Consider the following 23723-nt stretch of genomic DNA (forward strand, 5'->3'; position numbering starts at 1 on the left):
CTACAGAGTTCAAGAGTCTAGAGCAGGGGTAGGCAACCAGGTGCCCTCCAGGTGCTTTGTACTACAACTCCCATAATCCCTGGCCATTGGCTATGCTGGCTGAGTGCGTGGGAATTGTAGCCCAAAACCTCAGGAGGGAACCAGATTGCCCATCCCTGGTATGGAGCTTTGTGTTAAAATGTCATTAATGACCACAGAACATAGGAAGAGCTGTGCTGGATCAGGTCTCTCCCATCCAGCACTCTGTTTGCACAGTGGCCAACCAATTGTCTGTGGGAAACCCACAACAGGATGTGAATGCAATAGCACCTTCCTATTCATGTTCCCCAGCAACTGGTATACAGAAGCATACTGCCTCTGATACTGGGGGGGGGGGGGGAGGTGAAAGCTATCCTTTTTAGGAGATGTTTCAAGCAGCATCCTAAGCGGATGCTTGCATTTCTGAACTGGGTCACTTTCTACTGCCTGTCTTATAAAATTCATAGAATCATAGAATAGTAGTAAGGTTGGAAGGGGCCTCCAAGAACCATCGAGTCCAACCCCCTGCTCAAGGCAGGAATCCAAGTCAGAGCATCCCTGACAGATGGCTGTCCAGCCTCATCTTGAATGCCTCCAGTGTGGGAGAGCCCACCACCTCCTTAGGTAATTGGTTCCATTGTCAAATTGTTACAGGGATAAGGAATAGGTAATTAATACTAATAACTGTATATTGTAAAACCTTCCCCATACCTTCTCTGTGGCATGAGAGTGGGTAGGAAAGATTCCTAAACAGTGCTTGGGTGGAACAAGTAAGAAGCCAGTGGGCAACGGATGAAGAGTTCCAAGAGCTAGAAATTTGCATAGCTGGTCATTCTGAAAGCCCTTGAATGTATGGCTCATCTAGGTTTTTCTCACATGGGGGAAGCAAGAGTGTGTGATTCCCCCCTCCCCCCTAATTCAGGTGTGCTTCAACCCACGCTTAGCTGATTGTTAGTCCCAATCGACACAGCAGTTTTCATGTGTTAGCCATAAGGGGTCCTAGGTATCTGCCTTTCCCAGGACACATTCCATATTTCATATGCAGTTCTCACAAGCTGAATGAATTGAGCCACCACTTGGAAGGGTTCTAACTCTGTGATGTAAGGTGTTGGAGAGCTTTAAAAACATTCAGGTAGTTTCTGCTGAAGAGTCAGGGAATGGAGGAGTGGGGCTTCCAGTGATCAGGAGTATATCTGCACTATAAATGTGGCTTTAAAACTGGTGACTTTCACTAAAGAAGTCTGGGAACAGTAGTTCTGGGAGAGTGCTTGCAACTTCGTTAGATGTCTCTAGTCTGTTCTCAGGACTTACAGCTTCCAAGGTTTCTTGGCTGAGAGCCATGACATGTACAGTTTCAGAACTTACTTAAACATGTAATGAAGACATAGCTGCTTAGTAAGGTCACCTCTATTTCATCCCTGTTTCTACATACCAAATGCTTCCAAAGTATTGTGCGCCATGTTTCTCTTCCCACCCACCCCAGTTTACATTTCTCATCAAGAGTTTTACTTTATGCAGTAATTCCTACAAATTATACTTAGTACAGAATACTTATTCAGATATTTATTCTAATAAGATACCGGGATTTCATTGTCACAAAATTGTAGATTCCCTGGATAGAAGATTGCTGAAGTGTACAATGCATTTTAGAATCTCAATCTGACTGGGCTCTATTGCAGTTGTGTTGAATCTCTTTTGACCTGAGGACTAAATTCAATTTTGGAAAAGCTCTTTGGGGGCCCACATTCCAGTGGCAGATGGGGCCAAAGGCAAAATGGGGAATAGCCACAAATCTCAAAATTATCGTTCATATATATTAAATAAAAGGCATCAGGCAACTTCCAAACACTTCCTTAAGTTATTAAAAGAATGACAGCAAGATTTCTATAATGGAGGATGTAAGTCAGGAGTGGGCAATGTGTGGCCCTCCAGATGTTTTGGCCTACAGTTAGGTATGGTGCAGATGTCCGACTGGGCTCCGCCCTGCCCACATCCCCAGACCATGCCCGCCGAGCCTCTTGCCTCGCTCGTCCCCACTCATGCCCTCCTGGACGCTCCCTGCACTCACCTGGCATAATGTCTCTAATATTGTGTAGATCAAGCTTTCCCAGCTTGAATGTGTGCATATTTAAATATGTGCATTTTTTATTAGTTCCTTTTTTTCGTTAAAAAAAACCCCTCTGCAAAATGGGGTAACTGCAGGTGGCTCAGTGTGGGGGCTCGAGCATGGGTCCAGGGGGGCTCGAGTGGGGGCAGTGTTTCAGCGAGCGCCCGCCAATCCTGGATGGGGTGGGTTCACACATCCCTACCTACAACACCCATCAGCCCTAGCCTGCATTGCCAATGAAGGAAGATTGGAGCTCTGGCCAAAACATCTGGAAGGCCACAAGTTGCCCAAACTGATGTAAGTGCTACTCCAGATGTCCAACATTTGTAAAGTGCTATGTTAGGGGTAGGTCAGCATCAGTAATCACAATGTTCTGTCCCTGTAAAATGGATAAGGGGCCTTGCTGCGTGTGTGGGGGGGGGTAGTATCTCTGCTGCCCCTTCCTCTTTTTCCAGCAGGGGAGATAGGCACTTTAGTTCTGGAGAGTGGAAGCACAGTGTCTCCAGAACCAAGATGAAACATTTTAAAAATGATACAGATAAAATAAAGCTGATTTACATAAATATATATACATTGCTCAGTATTTTACCATTCAATTATTCTTGGCTGAATATGTGAATTCTTTCCATTGAAAAGCATTATACCTGAAGTGCTGTAAGCTCTGCATTTGGTGTGTTACCTTATCTCAGATGGCTGTTTCACACATGCAAGCTATCATTTGATGGCTCAATCATTGAACATGCATGTGTGAATATGTAAAAATAAACTATATAAAAGTGGAGAAAAGCATTGTCTCCACAGCAATGACAAGCATTGCTGTAGTGGATGGCCATGCACCAGTGTTTAACAAAATGTTTTAGGGCGCAATCCTATGCATGTTTAAACAGAAAATAGTCCTACAACTCCCAGCATTCCCCAGCCACCCATGCTGCCTGGGGAATGCTGGGAGTTGTAGGACTTTTGTCTAAACATGCATAGGATTGTGCTCTAAATGAATTCATTTTATAAAGGCTTTGTGAATTGTCCCATGCTGGAATGGTACAGCAGGAAGCACTTGGCCTCTAAAAAACCCCTCAACAAAATATTATAATATTTACAGTATGACGCCAGAGAGGGGGATTGTCATGTCACCAGCAGATGTCACATGCAATAATCAATAGGCATCCATGACACCACACTCCCATCACAAATTACAAAACATGTTAACTAGAAAGTGTGATGGATTTCATTTTCCAGAAACAAAATATTGTGAGTTAAGTGCTAGGAAAACAGCTTCCCACAAAACAAAGGCAAAAACAATTAAATCTTGCATAAACATAGTAAACAAGTGCACATTGTTCTATTACATGATAATTTAGACAGGCCCTAGCTAAGTTCTGTGTGTAATGAGGAAAAAAAATAGAGACTCCTCAAACAACTTCTGTTCAGATATGTAATACATCAATTTGAAGAAAAAAAATCCTTCTGATAAGGTGGAACATTGTTTAAAAACCCTGCAAAATGCTCATTCTGAAGTGCAGCTGAGTCTACTTAGGATGGCAAGACAAGTCCTGTGTTTCCATGTCCAACACATCCAGGAAAGTATATACTTCTGAAACGTTTGTTTAGTGATTTGAGCAGAGTAATAGCTCAGAAGAATGGCTGTGCATCTTTATAAATGTATGGTTAGCTTGTTCCAAGTGATGCAATGCTCAGCTTCAACACATTTGCTGAGCACCAAAGGGATATTCCTTCTCACAACTATATTATGGGATGCACTCCCCTGAAAGCCTCTCCAGAGTTTTCACATTCTAATAATCTAATTGTGCCTGTACAAAGTAATTCCTTGATGTTTTAGTCCTAGCAAGAAGTGTGAGAATCTGTAGGAGGAGAACAAGAGGGTTACTACAGCGTTGACAGTAGCTTGATTTGCAACTCGGCTGGGCAGGTACATGTTAAGGCAATGAGGTATCCATTGGAAGGGGGGAACCTTCCCTCGTAAGTGGTGGCCAATACTTGTACAGCTTACCAGTTCCTAACATGGCTGTTAGCAAGGCTTTTGCTTCTTATCTTTGTGCAGAATTATCCAATCCTGTCCTGGAGGACAGCAGCCCAAAGGGAAAGCTCAAGTAATCAGTCTGTCTGTCTGTCTGTCTGTCTGTCTAAGCTCGTCTTTCTAGGGGCAGAATTGTTGGGAGCAAAATTGCTAACTTGAGGAAGGGATAGTGCTGAGGGGAGAGTGAGATGGGAATATCGGTAGGTTAACCTAGCATCATTTTTGTCCCTGCCAATTTATGGAGACACAAGGAATCCACAGCAGGTTTATGCTCATTTGAAGGGGATTTGAGAAGCTGCTGCAGGAGGACTACTGGCCAAACCCTATTCCTATTACATGTGCAACATCCACACAGGAAGAAACATGTTTTTTTCCTTCTTATTTTGAGTTAAGAGAGTGCCCAAACTTCCAGGTCTTGGATAAGGAATTCCTCTTTGGGGGATAATGCCTCATTGTTGAACGTCTCACAGGGGTGGCTTCCTCCATGGTTCAGGTCTCCATCTAGCCACAATCCAAATTTGCCACTGCATATAAGGGAAGAGCAACATATAGGATGAACATAATACAACACAATATCTTCTGTCTACTTTGTAATAATACAGTGGGGTTCAGTTCATTTAGGGTGCAATCCTATGCATGTTTAAACAAAAGTCCTACAACTCCCAGCATTCCCCAGCCAGCATGGCTGTCTGGGGATTGCTGGGAGTTCTAGGACCTTTTTCTATCTAAATGTGCCTAGGATTGCACCCTTATTTGAGTCAGCTAGAGCAGTTTTCTCTGTAGGTGTTACACTGCTTTGCACCTTTGCTGGTTGGGTTGATCTAAGAGGGGCCCAGGGGGTGAGACGGACAGGTGGATGCTGCTACAATGTGCTGGGGGTCGGATTAGATGGCTTTTTACTTCCTTCCTACTCTGATTCCTTCCTCTGCTCTGAAAGAATTTACAATGAGCGAGCATGTTTGGGGCCAGGCCAACCTATAAATTTGTTGTGTGTGTTATTTATTGTTTATTGAAAGCTTTTTTTTAGAGTATTTTTTTTTAACAATAGAAGAACCATCTGCCTTCCTTCCCATTTATATTGTTGATGGTACACTACAGATAACAATATGCCTCCATTTGCCAGGTTTCTCTCCACTCTATTTTATTTATTTATTTATATGTTTATTATAAAATTTATTACTCGCCCATCTGACTGGTCACCCAGCCACTCTGGGCGATGTACAACGTACAATAAAACAGTTTAAAACAATAAAATTCTACAATAAAAACATTTTCTAAAATACCCTAACCCACCCCGAATGCCTGCCTGAACAACCACGTTTTTAATGCACGACGGAAGCTCATTAAAGAGGGGGCATGGCGGAGTTCCCTAGGGAGGGAGTTCCACAGAGTGGGGGCCACCACAGAAAAGGCCCTCTCCCTCGTCCCCACCAGTCTAGCCTTCCTTTCAGGTCACAGATGTGTCCTAAGTTCTGTAAACCATTTACAGTTATCATTTTCACAGCTGCTGATTTGCCTATTATGGTATTATATTGAGAGAGAGAGAGAGAGAGAGAGAGAGAGAGAGAGAGAGAGAGAGAGAGAGAGAAGCATGGGGAGAAAGTAAAAGGGAAATTTAAGACGAAAGGCAAGGAAGATGATAAGAAATAAAGCAGAGCATGGTGCTGATAGTGCAGCGAGGTGGGCAGAGTGAAGGGGCAGAGCCATTTTTGCTACTGCTAGAGAGGCAGAGTCATTTTGCACACCAGGGAACTATTTCTGTTTACATTTAAACACTATGAAACTATGCACGAGACTCTGGTTTCAGCTGCAGCTGTTAGCAGGCTTCTTCCAGCGTCTATGTATATAACAGTTCATAGTAGGTGAAAAGTATCACTGTGGAAGATGAAAAATCCTGACTCAGGGCAAGTGATAACATTCACTAAAACTAGATTGCTATTTCAATATCCATTCAAAAGAAACACATACACATAGGCTTTCTTCACACAGAGCTTTTATCCTGGCATTGAGATTGCTCCTTCCTGGAAGTTTGAGGGGTCTTTACATTGCACCGTGATCCTCCAGGGCGTTTCCTACACTAAATGCCCTTTGTTCCATTTTTAAACAGATTGCAGATAATGGGCCATCGAATTACCCCATTGTGTTCCGCTTTAGTTCCCTCTGTGAAAAGAGGAAAAGCGGGGAGAAGAGGAGCAAGATCAATGAAAGATAATGGAAGACTCAGATATGGGGAGAAAGAGGGGGAAAGGGCGGGGGAGGAAGCGGGTGAAAAAGGGAGTCTTTGTGATCCTGCATTTAAAACGGAAGCAGAAAGCCCCATTTTAAATGCAGGATGTTAGGCTGGTGTAGAGATTCTCCCCCCCCCCCCCCCGCCACACACACACAAAACATCAGCTGGCTTTACGTAGTTGAGATGTCAAGCATGTTGATCAAGGGAGGGAAAGAAATAGGAATCTTGAGTTTGGTGTAATGGAACCTATGCGAATGCAATTATTTTAAGGGAGATCAAGACAGGGGAACCCTCCTCAACTGTTTTTATCATGGGCCACATTCTCAGAGCAATCTCCCCCTGCTCCAGATCAACTATAATTTTCTGCTTTTACCTGTTGGTCAGCAGCAACTACAAGGATGTCACTTGCACTCTCTAATGTTATATCTAATGTTAGTCTAACTTAAGTCCCATTCCTTTTGATGGGTCTACTCTAAGTAGGACTACCAATGGATACAACCCTATGAGAGTTACAGGTCAGAACAGAACATAGATATGGAGACAAAGAACCATGTGCTGTTACAGGGATTTTCTTTGTGGCTTGGTGAGAAAACGTGGCGTAGCTTTCTTGGTTGGTGAAATGCTCCTCCACCAGCTCATGCAGTTGGATCTTGGTTCCGAAAAGAACTAGTGAGACCTTCCACAAACATCAGTATCAGATGGGGTTGTCTTGCAGCACTGCCACCCCATCAGCAAGTCCATTTCCCTTCAACCATCTTTCACAGCTACGTACCTGCCTCCACCAATTGCTAGAGAGTCTGCATCTCCTTTCATGAAGAAGGTATTTTTACCTGTCCATTTAAATACCTGGAGAGGGAGAGAGGAAAAAGCATATTGTTGAGCTAAGCATCTTGGGAATAAGAAATGCAGCTAAAGAAAACAATGATTATGTTGTTTTTCAGTGCTTGCTTGAAACCTTTTAGATCCTGGCTCAATTGGCAGCTTATTCCACACCGTACCAGCACCCCTTACACACATTAACTCTGGTAGACCTATAAAATACGAAGTCTGGCAGAGGAATAAGATGAGAACCCAAAGTAAAAGAGGTGCAAGGCATACACCACCTCTTTAACAGGGCAATGGTCTGCATATCTGTTTAGAAGTGAGTCCTATTGAGTTCAGTGGGATTTACTCTCAGGTAAGTGTATACAGGATTACAGCCTTATTCTATTATTGGTATGGGCATCTTAGCATTTGCTCTCATCTGGGATGCTTCCAAATGAGGCTTTTATTGTGCAATCACACTGCCACATTCACAGAATTTTACAGAGTATCCAGACATCATCACCTTGCATTTGTAGTCCTCCCACATTTTCCCACTGCTTCTTCTATCTTTTTTCTTACCAGAATAAAACTGTTAAGGAATAAAAGATAGAATCACTGCACAATGCCTTTTGACTGCTAGTGATCAGAGCCTTCTGTTTAGAAGCACCCCTGTCTCGGTCATGGTTCCTTCCACATCCTTCCTTTGTTATCCTTTTCTACACTTTTACTTTTGCAGGGGGGGGGGATCCCAATGATAACATCAGATTATTACAATCCAGTGTTTTCTGTGCTGACCGCTAATGTTTTGTTATAATTGAGAGTGTGTGTGCGTGTGTGTATGTGCACGCATGTGTGTAGCATAACTGCAGCACCAGCCTGTCCAGTTTGGGAAGGCAAATTGCTGTTTCAGAACTCCTGGGCCTTTAAGCAAGCACTTCCTCTTTGCTGGTCCTCCGTTTGCTTGATTCTAGCTGGGGGAATTAGTCATGTGCAGCCTGTTGCTCTGCAGGTGTCTTTTTCTCCTTAACATATTTTCTGTGGCAACAGAAAAGATGGAAGAATTGGTAGAAAAGCACTGGAGGGTTACAAGTGGATGATGACGTTGTCTGGACCCCCTGTAAAATTCTGCGAATGAGGCAGGGCAATTGCCAAATAAAAGCTTCATCTGGAAACACCCTGAATTGGCCCAGTGTCAACCATGACTGCTCATTGGAAGGACAGATACTGAGGCTGAAGCTCAAATATTTTGGCCACCTAATGCGAAGAGAAAACTTCCTGGAAAAGACCCTGATGCTGGGAAAGATTGAAGGCAAAAGGAGAAGGGGACGGCAGAGGATGAGATGGCTAGATAGCATCACCGATGCAATGAATATGAACTTGAGCACACTCCGGGAGAGGGCGGAGGACAGGAAGGCCTGGCATGCTATGGTCCATGGGGTCACAAAGAGTCGGACACGACTTAATGACTGAAGAACAACAACAGTTTCTGTTACCATGGGAGGAGGGGAGGCTTTTCATTACTGGCTTCCAGGGCACACGTCAAAGGTAGACATGGTCAAGCACCTGCTGAGGGCCACACTAGCAGGGGCCCACTGGCAAGAGCCCCCTCGACTTGCTCCTCCTCTTCATCATGGCAACCTGCTTGTTTACCTGCCTCTCACTCTGGCCCAGACAATGGTGGTGGTGAGAAGGAGCAGCTGTAGGTGCCACAGCCTACTTGCTCACTGGCTCTCTGCCAGCCAAGCAAGCAAGTGGTAGCAATGATGAGGAAGAGAGCAATACCATTTGTTGACAATGGTGGTAAGAAGGTAGACTCACTGGAGGAGGGGACCCATTGAGGGTGTCTTGCACAAGGGCCTTCAAAAACCTGCAGCCAGCACTGCTGGTTTCCTCTTATTATGCTTCCATAAAAATAATATAAAGAAGAAAATAGTGCTATTTTTCATTTTTTTAGAAGATGACATAGGAAATTAAGAAATAAAGTCTTCCCTCATTACAACATAAAATACTGTATAGAACCTCCATTTTAATTCTGCTTCCAATTAATTGCAGGAAAGAAATGCCTCAGAAGCACTAAAGGGTGCTAGTGTGGAAGCAACCCATGATTTGTAAGAGCATACTAAAACAATACTTGTCAAATGGTGTTTTGGAACCCAATAATAAGTCCTAGGACCTTTACGTATGGGTCACTTTGCATTGGTGGCAACATGTTGGTGAGCAAAATTTATATAACTGTTTTAATTCCTGAAGTTCTGAACACACACACACACCAGTAACTTCCATACTTGGGAAATGACATGGTTTGAATCACCTTTAGCTGTGGGGTGAAGGAGAAGAGAAATGTTTCTCCATTGCCATAGAAGCAGCTGCTGACATGGATGGCTGTAGAAGAAAAGGCCCCAAATATCTGGAAAGGACATAAAAGCAAGAGGTGTTTGAAATGGCAGGAAGGTGTGAGTAAGTCTATGACTGTTCTGCTTAGCACAGGCATGGGCAGGCTTCAGGACTGTGGGATCTATTGTTCTTTTCTTCATCCCCAAGGTCCACCAATCTGGGCCAACAGCAAAATAGTGGATGGCGGGTGGGCAAATCCCAAGGCAAAATGATGTCTCAGGTGGCAGAGCCAGTCATCTGCTGCACCCCAAAGCCATACACTTGGATGAACTGCATATGCAACAGGGATGGAGAATCTCTGTCCACTCCTTTCTTCTGCAGGCTATGTCTCTTCCCCCTCCAGTCCTGTGGAGGAAACCCTGCTCTTATCTCTGATCACTGGTCAAAGATAAGAGCTAGTATCTCCCTTCTGAGCATTGAAAAAACACAGCCTTTCTTCAGCACAGTGCTGGTAAATCCTGCTCTTATCTCCAGTCAATTTGGAGATAAGAGAAGTTTTAAAGGCTTTCTTGTAGATTTGTTCTTGTATAATATACACCTGAGTTACTACAGATCAAGGGGCTATATCCAATGTTGCATGAGAGGAAGGCAGCTTGGGCAGCTCTTTCCCTCCTCCTACCCCCTGCAGCCCCCTATAAAAAAGCCTCTCCAGACGGTTGGGGGATGAGATACGTCTTACGGGACTGCAGTGGGAGGAGGGAATTGCCAAAATTGGGAACCTTGTGAGAGTGATGTGAGATTTCACCGCCCAAATTGTTCAGCTGCAGTGTGCACTGTGTTCACGTGGGTTAATTGCCGCTGTCCCTTCCTGTGACCACCACCCTTAAGCAGATAACAGTTGTGATGCACTGTCCTTTGGGGCCAACCTTGATTACCTTGCCATCGGTGTCTCTGATAACCAACAACACAGGAGAGGCCAAGTCGTTCATGCTTCGATACATCGTCTTCAGGCTGAATCCATCCCTTGCTGTACAGTAGATGAGGTTCCATGGGTGACCAACCACTCGCAGAGGGAGGTGTGGTGCAAGCTAAAGAGGTGCCATATACAGGGTCAGTCCTCCTCGTCTCGCCCCGTGGACAGTGCTGTAGTGGAGCCAGGGCTCGCAGGGTGGACGTGCTGGGATGTTTGATTAGCAGGGACAATGATGTCATCCGCCACCCCCCTCAGGCTTCCCTGTTTCCTGCGAGCTTAGCTGCAATCCTTACAGTAGCTGGGGGTGGGGTGGATATTCTCAGCAATAACATATTGTTGCGCACTATCCTGCTTGTAATGCAAAGTATTTTGAGGTAGCCTGGTCTTGAATTAAGACCCATTAGCTTTGCAGAAGACCTGCTCCTAGCTGATGAAAACTGCTCAGACTAGTATGTTGATATGAATCAACACAGTTACTTGTGTTTTTGGACTCCCCTTGGGGTACGGCTGTAGCTGCTATGGGGACTGTCATACTAGCCGCCTGCACTTCAGAATTTACCATTGCACTGCTACCTATCTACTTCTTAGACCTACTCATTGTAGGAATCTATCATGGCTAATTCCACTACTTCAGGTGTAGGCAACCTGGTGTCCTCCAGCTGTTTTGGACTACAACTCCCAGAAGCTCCAGCCAGCATACCCAATAGTCAGGGATTGTGGGAGTTGTGTCCAAAGCATCTGGAGAGCACCAGATTGCCTATCCCTGCAGTAGCTCACCAGTATCTCTTTCTCCTTGGTAGTTCAGGTCCCTCCTATATCTAACCTCGGTCATTGGTCCCCTTCACGCCCTCACCAGCTTCTGGATGATGCTGCCTGTCCTGAAGTGAATAGGAAGCCTTTGGTGAAGGCTCATAAATCCTGAATTCGCAAATTGGCAAATTTGCTACAGGTAAGTTGGCAAGAGCAGGAGTGCCAAAATGCATTAAGAGATTTGGCAAACTCTTGGAAAAAATTTATGTATCTATGAAAGGTTCAGAATATGCATTTCCACATGATTTACAGGAAGGGAAGGTGCTTCCAATCTAGTTCTAGAATCTTCTCATTAGAGGATTGACATTCTCAATAGAGTGTGCATTGGCTATGGAAAATGTGTGGAAGTCAGGTAGGAGGGGAAGAGGCTCACCCAGAGGGGTCCCTCTGACAGCAGCAACAATGCTGAGCCTCCATAGGAAGGAAGCTGTGCCCAGCTTGTCACACTTCTTCAAGGAGCAATGGAGAACCCTTGAGTACATTGGGAAGGGTATTCACCTTCTGGATTTCTTCTAAGTGCATGATGTTGCTTTGTCCATTCAGCACAGGCTCGTGAAATTCTTCTGTGAACAAGGCCGGAACATCTGTGCTTGTCCTGACGGGCTCCTCCTGTTCGGCCTCCTCCTCAGGCTCTAGAGACAGGGTTTCCTCCAGCAGGCTGGGCTGATAAAAGGACATGCATCGTTACATGGGGAAAGAGTCGTGCGACAACTGAGTTTGCCTGAGTCGGCCCACACAATACCTCCCATGATACAGGGTATTCTATCTTGCCATTAGGAGAATATCCTTCAGAGAGAACCATAAAGGCAAAAAGAGAAGGCAAAGGCATATTAGTGAATCTATTCTGGGTGTTGTGGCCCAAACATAAGGAGGCTGGAGAAGATGGATCTACAAGCTGTTGCCCTCCAGAGGTGTTTGGACACATGTATCCAGTGGCCATGCTGGCTGGGAGATGAGGAGAGTTGTGGTCCAAATCATCTGGAAGGCACCTGTTTGGGGAAGGATGGTGTAGATCCACCATCCCCAACCTGGTGCCCCCCAGATGTTTTAGACTACAACTCCCAGAATTCCTGACCAGTGGCCATGCTTGCTGGGGCTGATGGGAATTGAAGTCCAAAACAGCTGGAGGGCACCAGGTTGGGGAAGGGTGGTGTAGAATAATGAAGTGTGATGATTCTACCCATGTGCAAAGTGCTGCACGTACATGCAGTGTACACATGCTGAGAAGCTGTGCTCAGTTACTCAAGACAATTGGTTTCAACCTAATCCTGAGGTGGGCTGTGGCCTTTATTTTGTAGGCAAAACCCTACTTCCTCAGACACATGGTGTACTGACCGTAGATGGACTTCTTTAGTGAGGTGACTGGCTTTGACATGTCACAGACCTAAGGCAGGAATGGGACTCTTCCTGGAACAAAACTGCATTGAGATGTAGTGAGGGGCAATTTCGCCCTGTGTCTGCATTGTGGTAAAACTTCCAGATAACCTGTTGCCCTGCTAGAGAAATCACTCTATAATGGCCTCACAACACACAGTACCTACATGCACTCTCTGGCTAGTATTAAAAAAATATACAAGAAGAGACCTCAATCTCTCCGCAGCCTGCATGTGCTATGGGATCTGGCTCATCTGCCCACAAGCAAGAATTGTGTGCTTTGTAAATAAAGCTGCAGATAGTTAAAGAGACATCGTCCCTGTTTGCTTTTCTTGCCCTTGCCCAGCCGTAGAGGATTACAGAGTGAAGATGTGGGTTTAGAGGGAGGGGGGAATGTGTGGCCCTCCAGACATTGTTGGACTTCCACTCCCATCAGTCCTAGCCAGCATTGCCAATGGTGAGGGCTAGTGGGAGTTGCAGTCCAACAACATCTGGAGGGCCACACGTTCACTGTCCCTGGTTTAGAGACAACAGAAGGAAGACTATGGTGAGATACGCTTGTAGGGTACCTTTATCTCTTGCCACCTTGCCTGGACCAAGTAATAAGAAATACAGCCGTCTCCGTATGGAAGTGCAGCTGCATTGGGGAAAAGCCACAACACCCATTATCAGGACTGCTCTTCGCCCTCTGCTTCATCTTATCGACATTGCCCTCCTGTCTGCTTCCTCAGTTCCGCAGCCTTTCCCTTATCTGCTGCACCAACCTGGCTCTGTGAATATACCAGCCAACTCAGCAGGAACTCGGTTTTCTTTCTGTCTTTCTTCCTACTGGGGTTGCCACCTGACTAAAAAACCAAGACAGTTATAAATGCATATAAGGGTGTGATCCTATGCATGTTTAGATGGAAAAAGTTCAACCTACAGCATGGCTGGCTGGGGAATGCTAGGAATTGTAGGACTTTTTTCCATCTAAACATGCATAGGATTGCACCTGGGGGGAGCAATCCTATATCCACTAGGCAGCGGCTAGACGGCCATAGGATATGCTGTTTTCCGGGAACCGACCTCAGAGTCCACGCTCTGAGGTCGGTTTCCAGAAAACCAACTTCCCCCCGCTTGGAAGAGGAGAGCGGAGCGGCTGAAAAGGGGTGGGGCTGGGGGAGTTCCAGGGCAGGGAGAGCAGAACTGCATGTACGACACATCCTATGCATCGTACAGCAGCCTCCTCTCCCGCTCGGCCCCCCCTGCAGCTAGACAGCCAAAATCGGCCACCTAGCAGAAAAAGCAGGGCAGGAGAGGCACAGAGGGAATGATCCCCCTGTGTTTCTCCTGCCCTGCTTTGGAAAGGCGGTCGCCTCCGAGTTCGGAGGTGGCCACCTATCTAGATAGGATTGCGCCCTAAGTCACTTTAAGTGTATGAATGTTTGTAAGAAATCTGCAGATAGCCTGGGGAGCTGAGTGTGATGTCATATGTATATACTGTATGTTAAAAATCTGAGTTTATATATGTGTATTGATCTAGAGGGAGAGTGGTATAAGTGACGGGAAGTATGATTATCTGGATATGTGAAATGATTGGCTGAGTGAGTGAGCGTGTGTGAAATGGTGTGAAATATAAACAAGGAGCTGTGCTTGCGTAGTTTAGATAGGGAAGAGTTTAGATGGGAAACGGACAAGGAACGGATAGGGAAGAGTTTGGATAGGGCTTGTGAAGGGATAGATAGTGAAGAGATAGTGACTAGGATTTGTGTGTATTAGGATTAAAGTGGTAATGAAGTGTGTGTGTGTGTGTGTGTGCGCGCATGTGCACGTGTGGTGGGGGAATATCTATATATCTATATAGATATATGAGTTTAAAATGACTTATTTAGTGTTTAACATCTTAATGCTGTAAATAATAAATATTTATATGTTTCATAAAATCCTACACCTACGGCTCATGGCTACAAAAGGGTAAAGTAATAAATGAGAATAATATGGGTCAGAATAAAAGCATTGCACGAGGGTGTTGGACCTGAGGCAAAAGCCCTGGTGGCAGTGTTACTGTGTGTGGTGGAAGGTGTTACCTGTTGTGGGAAAGGCCTCATTGAAAAGGTATTCTCACTGGTAAATAGGCAGGAACACCACACCGAGTTTATGAACAACAGTGACGGATCCAAGGCAAAACACACAGCCAAGCTGGCGGTGATTCAAATCCTCTGCCAAATGTGTTGCTTCTTTTAATCAAATTAGCTTCCCTGTCAATTATATGTCTTTTGTACAGGCAGCATGAAATGATCCCACTTGGGACTGGTTGTTGCCCTGCCTAGGTGTGTCCTGCGATGGACTTCTTTTAGGGTCAGGTTCAGATGCTGTAAAATCCTCTATGTTGACTAAGCATTCTTGGGGGCTGCAGCAGCATAGAAAAAGTATAATTTGACCTGGTGTGAGCATGTTGGCAGCTGCTACTTCCTGCCTACATTGTATGAGTTGGGAGGTACTTTGGACCTATGTGAATAGCAACTGGAAAACAGAAGCTGTCAATGTGGTTGCATTCAGTTGGGTGCAATTTCTTCCACCCTGTTGTATCCATGGGGATGATGATCATGGAGGATTTTGCAGTGTCTGAAAGGAAACTGAAACTTTGCATCCCCAAATCCCTAATTTGTGTCCTCAGAATAAATCAGGCCAGTCTCTAAATGACCTTGTGAGATTCTCTTTAGCAGGAACTTCACTCTCTAGGGGAGAGCAGGGCAAGAGGATTGAGCCCAATACAATACTTCCCATACAAGCCAGCCCCCCATGAACCCCTCCTCTTAGTTTCAGGAGGTGGGGTGTATGTGGGGTATTCAAAGTATGGCAGGTCTAATTCAAGAATCCCATTGAAATGCATTGTGTTGCTATTTATGGCCATGCAGGACATGTAAATGGCTTAGTCCCATGCAATGTCTCCCATTACTACCAGGGGCACTGTAGGCAAGTTCCATTAATCACCAGCAGGGGGAGCCCACAGGCTTAGGCCTGTGTACCAAAATGGCAGATAGTACACGAAATGGCCACCATGCTTTGGACTTCCAAATCCGAATTGGTGCACAGGCCTACTTGCTTTATATTGAGAGGAGATCCATTTTAGCACTCTCTTCTTTGCTGATTAGACTAATAGTGCTGTATCACACTATTAGTTCAACTCTCTCTCAAATTCTTTCACCCTATCCAGGGGTGTTGCTAGGTTCTTAAAAGATCTGGGGCACAGGCCCATAACACAAATTTGCATGTGCATATATGTCTGAGTCTAAGCGCATATATATATATATGTGTGTGTGTGTGTGTGTGGCAAGCATGTGGTGTGCTTGCATGTGTGCATATAGATTACATACATACATACATAAGAAGTGTGTACTGACCACCCCACTTCAACTCAGACCCCGATTCAGCGTTTTGGAAAACATCCTGCTTCTGCTCAGGCCAATTTGTAGTCGGTCCACTTCAGCTCAGCACCAAACCTGAGTGAAGGTTTGGAAAAATGAGTCTTTATGCTTCCTGTTGACTATCATGGGAAATTAGAAAAACACTGTAACTTTTTTCTCTTGGTCAGAACTGGATAATAATTTCAGGCATAATAGCCCCCTAGAAGGGGATTTCACCTGCTCAGTGTCTGAAAAATAGATGTAGAGTTTATATTTTAACTTTATTTTAAAGGGAACTGCCAGTAACATTTTTATTCCTTGGAAGAATTGGATAAAAATGTCAGGATTCATTGCCCCATCAGAGGAGAATATGTCTGCCAAATTTCAGAATGATAGTCACAGGGGATTTTGTGCAAGGGTACATACTTATCTCCCTATGTTCCTTGCAGACCATTGTTCTGAAAATGACAGACAGCCTAGAGGTGTCCCTACATAAGAAACCAGCGAAGTTGCAGAAGGATAGGTGCATCAGTTCATCTGGAAGGGGAGTTATCCAGTTTGGGGGTGGGGTGGGGATTTCCCCCCCTCCCCCATAGATTCTGGGTAAATTCATATGAAAATGCACAAGTCATTAGAAGGTATTCCCCAGGCAAGAAACCTGCAAGGTTTCTGAAGGATATACATGCATGCAAATTTAGAATAACTAGAATTTATTTACATTTCATCAATGTTAGCAGCAGGGGAACATGGGTGGGAAGGTGCTATTGCACTTACATTCTGCTTTTAGCTTTCCCATGGGCATCTGGTTGGCCACTGTGTGAACAGAATGCTGGACTAAATGGACCTTGGTCTGATGCAGCATGGCTCTTCTTATGTTCTTAAATATACAGTGCCTCTAAGCATATGCAGAATGCTTTTCTTTCACCATTGAGCACTTACATTCTCCCCCTACCAATTCTATTCCCCTCCATGCAATCATCCCTCCGCATCCTACTATCCTCCAGCAACTCTTTCTTCCCTTCCTTCTCCCTCTTCAAAATTTCATTGCAAGCAAGTTTCCAACAGTGGGCATGTAAGAGTAGAAAAGCAGGGGTAGAGAGAAAAACAATGAGCAGACTGTGGAAGGAAAGGTGGCAGTCTCTCCTCTACTTTAAAAGGCTGGTGTATTCACACTAGAGTCCCTATTGGTCTGCTAAGGGAGCAACTCCAAAGGCATCCTAGTAACAGCAAGGCTACTGAGCCCAGCAGAAAGAAGAAGGCTTGTATTAAGTAGGGCTGTGCGCTGTTTCAGATCTGGATCCGAATTCCAAACTGAAGCAGTGTGATATGGACCAAATTGGTCCAGATCGGAAGCGGGTCCAGATTGATCCGAAGCGGGTTAGATTGGCCAAGATCGCTTCAGATTGTTTCTCATGATTCTGAAGCCCAGAGAGCCTGTCTGGGAAATGTAAACACTTCCTTAATATTTATTTATTTATTTCTATATTGCCCAATAGCTGAAGCTTTTTGGCTTTAAGATTAGGGAGGGGGAGAGGAGGAGTTGAGAGGTGGGAACTGAGCCTTGGCAAGTGATATGTAGCTGCTGATAGGGCTGAGCTTTTAACCCAGAAGTCTCCAATCACAGTGGGGTGCAATCACCCCTCTATAAGGAAAGGCTTCAATGTCTCCCACTTATGTGGAAGAACAAAAATATTATAATTCTTTGCTTTGACAGATTTTCTTGAAAAAAGCAAATTTTATATGTGGCTAGCACAAAAGCCACTAGGCCTAACTGTCTGAAATTTGGCACATTCAGTCAGCTCTATAGGGGCTGCTAGGTCCCCAAATTCTATGCACTTATGTGGAAGCAGAAAAATGTTATAGCTCTTTGCTTTGACAGATTTTCTTGAAAACAGCAACATTTACCTCTGACTAGCACAAAAACCACTGGACCTAACGGACTGAAATTTGCATGGGGACTACCGGGTCGCCAAATTTCATACATCTATCATACAAACTAAAAACGTTATGGCAGTTTCTGTTTTCCAATGCAAGTCAATGGGAAAATGTAAAAAAAAAAATGGCAATTAGGACAGCCCCAAAGATCCGGGGCACAGCTCAGAAGATCTGGGGCCCATGCCCAGGTGGACTGAGTTATAACAACGCCCTTGATCCTATCCCTTGTCTCATCTGCCTCTGTTGGAAAGTGCACAACAGCTAAAGATATGTGTAGATAGCGTCATTATACAGTTTAGTCACTAGGTGGCATTGGACTTATTGTATCTGGGTGCAGTCACCAGTTTCCTGTTGCTCTTCAGTCTTCTGTAAGAGGGAGAATTCTTGTCTGGCTTCCTGACTGGTCTGTCCTCTAAACTTTCCATGACACGGTAAGAGATGCATATTTATTTGCAGCTCACAACCATTTGAAACCACAGTACAGTATAAAACCATACATTCAATTAAAAAATACCATAAAAATACAGAAGTGGAGGCCATAGATAAATCAACCTTTAAAGAAAATCAACTGATAGCACCCAAAAGCCTGCTAGAACACAGATGCCTTCACCAACCAATGAAAGATATCCAGAGAGGGGGCCATCCACACCTCACAGGGTGAGTTGTTTCAGAGTATTAGTGCAGAACCTTTTTCTTATCATCATCAACCGTGCCTCCACCTTAGGTGGGGCACAGAGAAAGACCACTCCTTCTGATCTTAGGTAAGTTGGCAGGTTGGTATGATAGCCATCCATGGCCCTGTGGGGAAGAAGGAGAAGCGAGGGAGGCAGGAGCAGGCAAAGGGAACATCAGGGCCTGCTCCAGTTGGACTGCCCTTTCTTTGGGAGACCGGGGGATTGGGGGGGAGAGCAGGGCCATCCCACCAGCCCTGCCAACAGTCTACTTTATTCTCTCCCCCACCTTCTCTCCCCATTGTCTTTTCCTTGTTTGTCGCATCTTTTTTAGACTGTAAGCCTGAGGCCAGGGACTGTCTTTGTTCATTGATTGCAAGCCGCTCTGGGAGCCTTTTTTGGCTCAGGAGCAGGATAAAAATACTATACATTCATACAAGCAGGTATTCCTTCACATATCCTGGACCCAAGTGGCCCCTATTTACCAAGCACAGCCCCAATTTTTGGAAACTGTCTTTGGTTATTATTAATAATAATAATAATAATAATAAATGTCCCTATTTCCCCCTCTCATCAATTGGGGATGCCTTTTAAAAATGTTGCTTTTGTGCACACAGATGCCTAAGAGTTCTTTAGGCTGCAGCTCCCTCTTCTGGGTTTCTAAAACTTAAATATCTCAGGTGGATGCACCTTGGCTGTAATGCAGGAGCATGTAAATGCAAGCATGCACGGACATAAAAGCCGGCACACTGCTGCCTTTCCACCTCCTTGCCATAAAAGCCTGTCCACATGGTAAATGTTGCTGAATATGTTTGAGTTTGTAGTTATTCTATAACAATAAGTACAACTAGATTCACTGTGAGATTAAACCCAGTCATGTTGTTGTTGTTGTTGAAAGTAAATTGTTATGATCAACCTACTAATGCATTCTGCTTCAGGAGCCAGTTCAGGACAGCCCGCTGCAGGGTAAATGAATGTAACATACAGCAAGAAGAGAGGGCATTTCTGCAATAACGTGAGAGAGGGAGGTGGAGGGATCTCATATTATGATCTGTGTTGTACAGATAGGAGTGTTTCAAGCACACAGGGGTATACTTAGTGCTGGGGTGTATGGAAGTGAGGCATGAAGTACATTCTGGGCAGCTAACAATGAACACAAAACAGAGTTTGCTTTACAGGGAACTAGCAGATGGACCTGTGTTTGCATGGGTTGGCATAGCCCTTAGTTTGCTACAACGAAGCCCACTGGCAGCCCTAGGCATGGCCCCCGCCATGGTCCACTCCTGTAGCCCCCTGAAGGAGGGGTCTATTCACTCCATTCCCCTGATGGGAGCTAGCAGGGGGAAGGGGCACAGGAGGGGGGAGGGGTCAGCAAAGCCTCCACTCCAGACAGCAAATTCTGCACGTGCACAGAGTACCCATGACCATTCCTACGGGTTGGTCAGGGGAAGGGCACCAGCCGCCGCCACTGGTGGCACTGGGTGAGGATGGAGGTGGCATCAGCGAAAGCTGGAGTCCCTCTGACAACGTCAGATATTTGCCATGATGCAAAGCTTTACATCAGAGCCAGAAGTGAGGCTAAAATTGGGGTTCTAAGACTGGGCTCATGCTGCTCTTTCATCACACAGTGGCTCTTCCAAGGGTTCCAGCCTCCTCTTTGCATGATACTTGTGGCAGGAGAAGCGGGGGGTGCGCGTGCACATCAGTGTGCATAGACTGGGATGTGATGAGTCAGCTTGGCTTGCCCTGCCATATAGCACCTCATTGTGCACCAAGCCACAAATCATGCCACAACCGTATGTTCACTCACTGGGCAATAGTTGATGCATTGCTTTTATAACTGTCTTTAGGAACGAGGCCAAATTGTACCCTTGGATCACAGCCTCCACTTTAGATTTGGTCTGTGCCAATCCTTGTTGTTGTTGTTTTAACCTAGACCACTGGGTTGAGTTTCAGTCTGTTTCTCACATTTCTGGCTTGCCTGCATTTGAGGTTGCCTTTCCCTTTTTCCATTAGGATTTATACTATTCAGGCCTGGTAACCTCTGTGCACAGTGATAATAAATTGCAACTCCCCCGCACGATGCCTGATGGTTTGAGAAAGATACAAATGATGGGAGGGGGAACTAGGGTAGTGGGATTGGCGGAAAATTTCACTCCCTACTTTTTTGTTCCCCATCCCAACCCCAAGAAACAATCTCTTTGGTACATACCAGAAGAATGTAGCCACAGTGTGGAGTTTTCATCCTTCCTCCGATCGTCCAAAGCAGGGTCTCCAGAGAAGTGCTCTTTCTTGGTAGCAAGGAAGGAGGAGAGTGGAGAGCAGGTGTCTGCCAATTGCCTGTGGAGAACACTCCCCTATAAGCACTGTGTACTTTATTCCTTTTCTGTAAGCAGGCTCTCTTATTGCTATACAGCTGCTGTCACCTGAGATATCGTTACTAAACAAACTATGCCCCAGTTGTCTACCTGCCCTCTGTTGCTTCACAGATACAAGTCCCAGAAGAGCGGCAGGGGGGAGAGAAATTGGCCAGAAACCAGCTCTTGAGAAAATACCAGTCTGAGGGGCCACAAAAGCTGTACCGGTCAGACCTGGTTTCCAGTAAGGAGGGGTATGTGTGTGTGTGTGTCTGTGTGTATCTGTGTGTCTGTACAGTATGTGTTTGGAAATGAGCAGGGAGACTTGCAGAATGATGCTTGGAAATGGATGGAACTCAAGAGTAGGTTAATGTTATGTGGACCACCATCTTGTGGCAATGTTAAACAAAGCTGCCTCAGTCCTGTGCACACTCAGCTCAGTGGGATTTTCCTTTGGAGTAAATACGTTTTGAATCGGGCTGCAATCCAGTTATCCATTTCTCACATTTGTATCTCACCCGTCCTCTGAGGCAGGATTGGGGAATGTGTGGCCCACCAGATATTGTTGGACTGCAAGTCCCATGAGCCCCTGTCAGTATGGCCAATGGTCAGGGATGATGGGAGTTGTAATCCAACATCTGGAGGGCCACATGATCCCCATCCCTACTGAAAGGGCATAAGTAGGGGTTTACCCCATTTTAAATCCTCATAATAACCCTGGAAGGTAGGCTGATCGGGGAGTTTCTGTGTGACTGGTGCAAAGTCACTTAGAGTGCAATCCTGTGCATGTTCAGACAGAAAAAAGTCCTACAACTCCCAGCATGGCTGGCTGCGGCATGCTGAGAGTTGTAGGACTTGTTCCTGTCTAAACATGCATAGGATTGCACCCTTGGTAAGCTAAATGTCTGAGTGGAGACTCCAACCCACAACTCCCTCACTGGAGTCAATGTGGATCATCCTGAGTGAGTTGCTACAACACAGACAGGTACATGTTAATATACACTGAGTATTATTAACATACATTAGAATGGCCACTCAGCTCTTATTCCCTAGAGGAAACTCAGCCTTAGGGACTAACATCATGGTACATAGAAACAAACATATGTAGCTGAGACCGGACACATTTTTTTAAAAATGAAAAGTCGCTTTTGGAACAGAATTTAGAAGCAGAGGTCTGAACAAATCACATGCAGAGGGTTTTTTAAATCAGAGTGACAGCAGTATGAAATTATGCTGAGGGCTGCATTTGGCCTGAGGGCCGCAGGTTGCTCACCCAAGCTAGATAGACCAATGGTCTAACATGATATATAATACAACATCCTATGTTCTAAGTGCCCCCTCCCTCTCTTGCATTTATCCACTCTGAATTTCCTCTACTGTGACTGCTTTGTGTGTTTTCTTAAATGCATGGACAAGGTTCAGTTTACATGTCTCCTCCTTAGGGTCCAGATACTTGCCTGGACCCTAAGATCATCTTCTGGGGCCCTTGTCTTGGGGCCCTTGTCTGGGTGCCCCCACCAAATGAGGTGAGGTGGGTGGCTACTTAGGAGAGGGCCTTTCCAGTGGTGGTGCCCCAGTTGTGGAATGAACTCCCCAAAGAGGCTTTTATTCTCTCAGGCTTTTCAGTCCTTCAGTTTTTAAAAAACTGTGTTGGTGCTTTTATTTCCTTGCACTACAGTTGTTCCATGCTGTTGTTTTTAACTCAGTTTTATTATGTGGCTGTTTAACTTGTTTTTTTTAAGGTTTACATTATACTTTATTATGTTTTATTTTGTGGTTTTAACCTGTAGTTTGTGAACTGCCCAGAGAGATTCAGCTATTGGGCAATATAGAGATGTAGTAAGCAAGGGCACAATCCTATGTATGTTCAGACATTAAAAAGTCCTACAACTCCCAGCATTCCCCAGCCAGCCCTGTATATCTATCTATCTATCTATCTATCTATCTATCTATCTATCTATCTATCTATCTATAATACTGTGTTTATATATAACTTGTAGTTAGCCCTTACATTGTGTACTAAATAAGGGGTGGGTTAAGAATTAACTAATCCTATTAAGTGGTCTACCTGTGAAATCTAAATGAGGAGAAAAAAGAACTTGGTGAACACTGGTTCCAGAAATAACAAATACTATGCAACTGTGCTAAGGAACAGGAGATGTTTGAAACAGAGAGAGACCAACTTATGCACTTCTTTAGTCATGATACTCTGGAATATTTAGCTCACCCTTGTCCAACCTGGTGCTCTCCAAATGTGCTTTAGGCTGATTTAGATGCCAGGGAAGCAGCACAGAGGCTGGAAATTTTACGGGCAGGGCTTCTCAAGTCTGGCATAGAAGGGACCAGGGATGCATGCATGATTGTCTCAGCATGTTTGCTGAATCTTTCAAGGTAATATTTTTTTCTATAAGCTGTGTGTGAGTATGGATGAAGATGGTATTCTGTTTGGTTCAGAGGCCCTTAAGCTTTTATGATAAAATTTCCCTGTTAAGAAAGATGTGTCCCACACACAAGTATTTACCTCAGGAATATCTGGCAGGCTGCACTCCAGAATAGTCCTGTCCCCAAGAGCTGGTGGTGTGGCTTATTGACTCAGAGGGGGAGTAGCTACTGTAGAAGAGACATGCAAAAGATTCCGTGGTAACATGCAAATTACTGTGCTTTATGAGTCATGGGAATCACTGTCTTG

The 23723-nt window shown here is 44.9% G+C and overlaps 1 protein-coding gene and 1 long non-coding RNA gene across 3 annotated transcripts in view; one reads left to right on the forward strand and one right to left on the reverse strand.

The window, feature by feature from the left end:
- Nucleotides 1-2586: 2586 nt before the first annotated feature.
- TLDC2 (TBC/LysM-associated domain containing 2) lies at nt 2587-20937 on the reverse strand. Of its 2 annotated transcripts, XM_084853792.1 has the most exons (7): nt 20890-20937; nt 16309-16311; nt 11810-11974; nt 10464-10616; nt 9506-9601; nt 7163-7236; nt 2587-4684 (listed from the first exon to the last, which is right to left on the reverse strand). In XM_084853792.1, exons 1-7 carry the CDS (start codon nt 20920-20922, stop codon nt 4549-4551), a joined length of 660 nt encoding a protein of 219 aa, XP_084709918.1. In that variant the 5' UTR covers nt 20923-20937; the 3' UTR covers nt 2587-4548. The 2 variants fall into 2 exon arrangements, with proteins under 2 accessions (XP_084709918.1, XP_084709919.1); XM_084853793.1 differs by lacking the exon at nt 16309-16311.
- LOC146348685 (uncharacterized) overlaps nt 18335-23723 on the forward strand; it is a 33472-nt gene continuing 28083 nt past the window's right edge. Inside the window, exons 1-2 of the long non-coding RNA XR_014790697.1 lie at nt 18335-18437; nt 21167-21288. This is a non-coding gene — a long non-coding RNA (uncharacterized LOC146348685). The remainder of the gene's footprint in view (nt 18438-21166; nt 21289-23723) is intronic.

The sequence above is a fragment of the Heloderma suspectum genome, chromosome 4, assembly GCF_057233095.1.
Source record: "Heloderma suspectum isolate Gila_16-S chromosome 4, 16-S_ref, whole genome shotgun sequence".
Taxonomy (NCBI): Eukaryota; Metazoa; Chordata; class Lepidosauria; order Squamata; family Helodermatidae; genus Heloderma; species Heloderma suspectum.

What these genes read in the sequence shown, in the direction of transcription:
- TLDC2 (XM_084853792.1), bottom strand. Translation starts at nt 20,922, where the DNA reads ATGAAAACTCCACACTGTGGCTACATTCTTCTG. An exon ending in TCAGAGACACCGATGGCAAG is followed by an intron (nt 9,602 to 10,463) that starts GTAATCAAGGTT and finishes TGTCCTTTCCAG; the next exon opens with ATATTTGGGGCCTTTTCTTC. An exon ending in CCTTCACCCCACAGCTAAAG is followed by an intron (nt 7,237 to 9,505) that starts GTGATTCAAACC and finishes CTCCCTCTCCAG; the next exon opens with GTATTTAAATGGACAGGTAA.